The sequence below is a fragment of the Sprattus sprattus genome, assembly GCF_963457725.1.
Source record: "Sprattus sprattus genome assembly, chromosome: 4".
NCBI classification, from domain to species: Eukaryota; Metazoa; Chordata; class Actinopteri; order Clupeiformes; family Clupeidae; genus Sprattus; species Sprattus sprattus.
In genome coordinates, this window is record NC_137923.1 from 26,041,117 (window position 1) to 26,045,000 (window position 3,884).

At 38.4% G+C, this 3,884-nt stretch overlaps 1 protein-coding gene across 1 annotated transcript in view; it reads left to right on the top strand.

Annotated features, from left to right (window-relative positions):
* Positions 1-256: 256 nt before the first annotated feature.
* The window catches only part of LOC308363801 (uncharacterized protein), an 8,308-nt gene continuing 4,680 nt past the window's right edge, over positions 257-3,884 (top strand). Inside the window, exons 1-2 of the mRNA XM_080836665.1 lie at positions 257-868; positions 1,219-1,310. Coding sequence (XP_080692791.1) covers positions 589-868; positions 1,219-1,310 — 372 coding nt within the window. The 5' untranslated portion in view covers positions 257-588. The remainder of the gene's footprint in view (positions 869-1,218; positions 1,311-3,884) is intronic.

A 3,884-nucleotide genomic window follows, 5' to 3' on the forward strand; every position in this document is an offset into this window, starting at 1 on the left:
TCAGCCTCAAGGGTCTTTTAAGTGACATAACATGTGTCAGACAGCACAATCTTTGCCATGCCTGTGATATGAGGCAAACCGCTTCTTACGTGTTCCTATGTGATTCATTTTGCGCATCTGTTTTAATAAATACGGCTATCTAACCTTAGATGCACATTTTATTGGTCTTTGGCAAACGCACGTGGCAGGGTTCATGTCGCGACAAACAGGAAATAACGAAGGAACGTTATTGCAGATGTTTCACGATACGCTTACACCACTGTTAATAGAGGTATATTAATATTGTAACGTATGACAGTGGACTTTTGAAATACATTGTAGCTGGTGTCGTTATTCGGTTCATAAATACAACGGTGTTTAGAACAGTGCAATGTAGTTCTACAGCACATAGCTACAAGTAAGACTGCCGTGAGATCAGAATCAGGCTAAGATGTGAAATGTTTTGCCACTGTTTCTACGGTCCTGTTCACACCAGTTATTGTGAATTCGGCTGGCATTTTACAGTGTTACGCTGCTTTGCCTTGACAACTGTGTAGGCTACAAACCCTTGAATTGAGCATAAAATCTAAACCCAAATCTAAGCGTTACATGATGTCAAACTCAGTGGATATACACACTCAGTTAGCCTCTGTTATGGAGGTGTTTGCCAAATCAGCACTAGCAGAGATGAGCAAACTAGTCGACAACGACTCGACTCTCTTACGTCAAGAAATATCCAGACGAGAGAGGGAGATAGAAGCACTCTGGCGGCGGCTGCAACTAACAGAAAACGAGCTGAAATCGGCGCGACAAACACAAATTAAAAAGTCGTCAGTCAACTCGCGCTCAGTTGGAATTCAAGTGAATGATGGAGCATCGCATGAGCACGGTAAAGAACTGACACTAAATTGATTAACCTATGATAAGAGGTAGTTGCCAAGCGAGAATGATTAACTCTGTTGGTCGTTAAAGCATGGCTACAGTGTCTAGGGTTACTCAAATAGTTCTACTAGTCTACTACACATATGTGTACATAACTGTAATGACAACATTTCAAAGAAGAAATAAATCTTGTTTTGTATGCTTTGTTCATTGCATTCATGAGGAATGTGTTCACTGATTTCATGAATAAATGAAGACATATCATCTGTAGAATGTCAAACTACCCAAGTGTTTTTAATTTTGACAACATGAAACTGGTATCTAGACCAGATTCACAGCCTTTTTTCAACACTACAGTTGGCATCTCCAGCTGGACCAGCCCAGTTCTGGCTGAGAGAGGCTCTACAGCAGAGTGGAAAGATCCGATTGTGCATTCATTCTCTCTTGAGGTAAAATATTGTTTCCCACAACATGAGTAAAAAATGTTTTACCAATATACAGCCGCGGAAAAAATTAAGAGACCACTTCAAAATTATCAGTTTCTCTGGTTTTACTATTTATTGGTATGTGTTAAAGTAAAATGTACATTTTTGTTTTATTCTATAACCTACTGGCAACATTCCTACCAAATTTCAAATAAAAATATTGTCATTTAGATCATTTATTTGCAGAAAAATGACAATTGGTCAAAATAGCAAAAAAGATGCAGTGTCTTCAGATCTCGAATAATGCAAAGAAAACAAGCTCATATTCATTTTTAAACTACACAATACTAATGCTTTAACTTAGGAAGAGTTCAGAAATCAATATTTGGTGGAATAACCTTGATTTAAAATCACAACTTTCATGTGTCTTGGCATGCTCTCCACCAGTCTTTCACATTGCCGTCGGGTGACTTTATGCTACTCCTGGCGCAAGAATTCTAGCAGCTCGGCTTCTTTTCATGGCTTGTGACCATCCATCTTCCTCTTGATCACATTTCAGAGTTTTTTTAATGGGATTCAGGTCTCGAAATTGGGCTGGCAATGACAGGGTCCTGATCTGGTGGTACTCCATCCACACCTTTACTGGCCTGGCTGTGTGGCATGGAGCATTACCCTGCTGGAAAAAACACTTCTCAGAGTTGGGGAACATTGTCAGAGCAAAAGGAAGCAAGTTTTTCTTCCGGGACAACGTTGTACTTTGCCTGGCTGAGGTTTGTAAAAGACCATAAGGATTGAACCAAAGCTGACTGGAGGTCCCTAAGTTCGTCTTCTCTAATGAGTCCAATTTCACAGTAGGTGCAAGACTCTGTGGCTTGTAGGCCTCTCCAGGTCTCAGTCTAACCATCAGACGACCATGTGTTGGGCAAAGCTGAAAATTGGACTCATCAGAGAAGACAAACTTAGGGACCTCCAGTCAGCTTTGGTTCAATCCTTATGGTCTTTTACAAACCTCAAAAATGAATATGAGCTTGTTTTCTTTGCATTATTCGAGATCTGAAGACACTGCATCTTTTTTGCTATTTTGACCAATTGTCATTTTTCTGCAAATAAATGATCTAAATGACAATATTTTTATTTGAAATTTGGTAGGAATGTTGCCAGTAGGTTATAGAATAAAACAAAAATGTACATTTTACTTTAACACATACCAATAAATAGTAAAACCAGAGAAACTGATAATTTTGAAGTGGTCTCTTAATTTTTTCCGCGGCTGTATAGTATACACTGATATAGGCCTATGACTAAATCAGACACAGCCTGTTGCTTTGCATTTGTTTTCCATTTGATCACACAAATTTGAGTGAACTACAACATTTTCAGGGAGAGTTTTGTCAGAAACAACTGAGGCTAATTGAGATTATACAACCCCAAATCAGAAAGTTGGGACGGTATGTTAAATTAAAATTAAAACTAAAAACAGTGATTTGTAAATTCTCTTTGACCAGTATTACATTGAAAACAATACAACAGCAAATTATTTGATGTTTTACCTCATGAATTTGATTGTTTTTTTCAAAATAAACACTTAATTCAAATTCGATTCTTGCAACATATTAAAAAAAAAAAAGTTTGTGCAGAGCATCACTTTGTAATGTTGCCATTCCTTTTTACAACACTTAAAAGAGTTTAGGGACTGAAGACATCAAGTGAGGAAGCCTTTCAGTGGTGTCCCATTCTTCCTGCAAACAAGTCTTAAAGGGATAGTTCGGTTTTTAAGACATTAAGTTGTATGGCATCTACATCACCAGTGTAATGCAATCCACGCTGACTTAACTCCGACAGCGTCCTGTGAGCAGAGTTCTCGTCCAGTTTTGGTCAAACCGAAAGAAGTCCGGCAGGTTTCTAGACCCAGGAAAATAAAACGTTTCTCTTCCCAAAACATTATGTGTTCAAAAGAGTGATATATTTGCATCCCAAAACCGTTGTAGTGGAAAAAGTCACACCTCGTTATCACTTGGCCCTATTTTCAATACGCTCGATAATGCAATCTCACAGCTAGAGTCTACCTCTTTGATTCGCGAATGTTGATTCGCGAAAGTTTGATTCACCAAAGTTGCCTGAGAGAAACGTCCATCACAGGAAAACGATGAAAACTGAGACAACATTTGATAAAATTGACATAAAGCATCCTTTTCCTGTGATGGACGTTTCTCTCAGGCAACTTTGGTGAATCAAACTTTCGCGAATCAACTTTCGAGAATCAAACAGGTAGACTCTAGCTGTGAGATTGCATTATCGAGCGTATTGAAAATAGGGCCAAGTGATAACGAGGTGTGACTTTTTCCACTACAACGGTTTTGGGATGCAAATATATAACAATTACGTTTCACATTTATAGTCATGATTCTACGAGGTAGTATTTATATTACACTATGTCTCGTAGCTTGACTGTTCTCTCCCTTGTACGTCACTTTGGACAAAGGCGTCTGCTAAATGACTGAATGTCAATGTTAATGTACACGAACACTGCAAATGTAAGTGAATAAATAAATTAACACTAAACCCAATCTCTAAGAACTGTAACATGCACTTACTGCA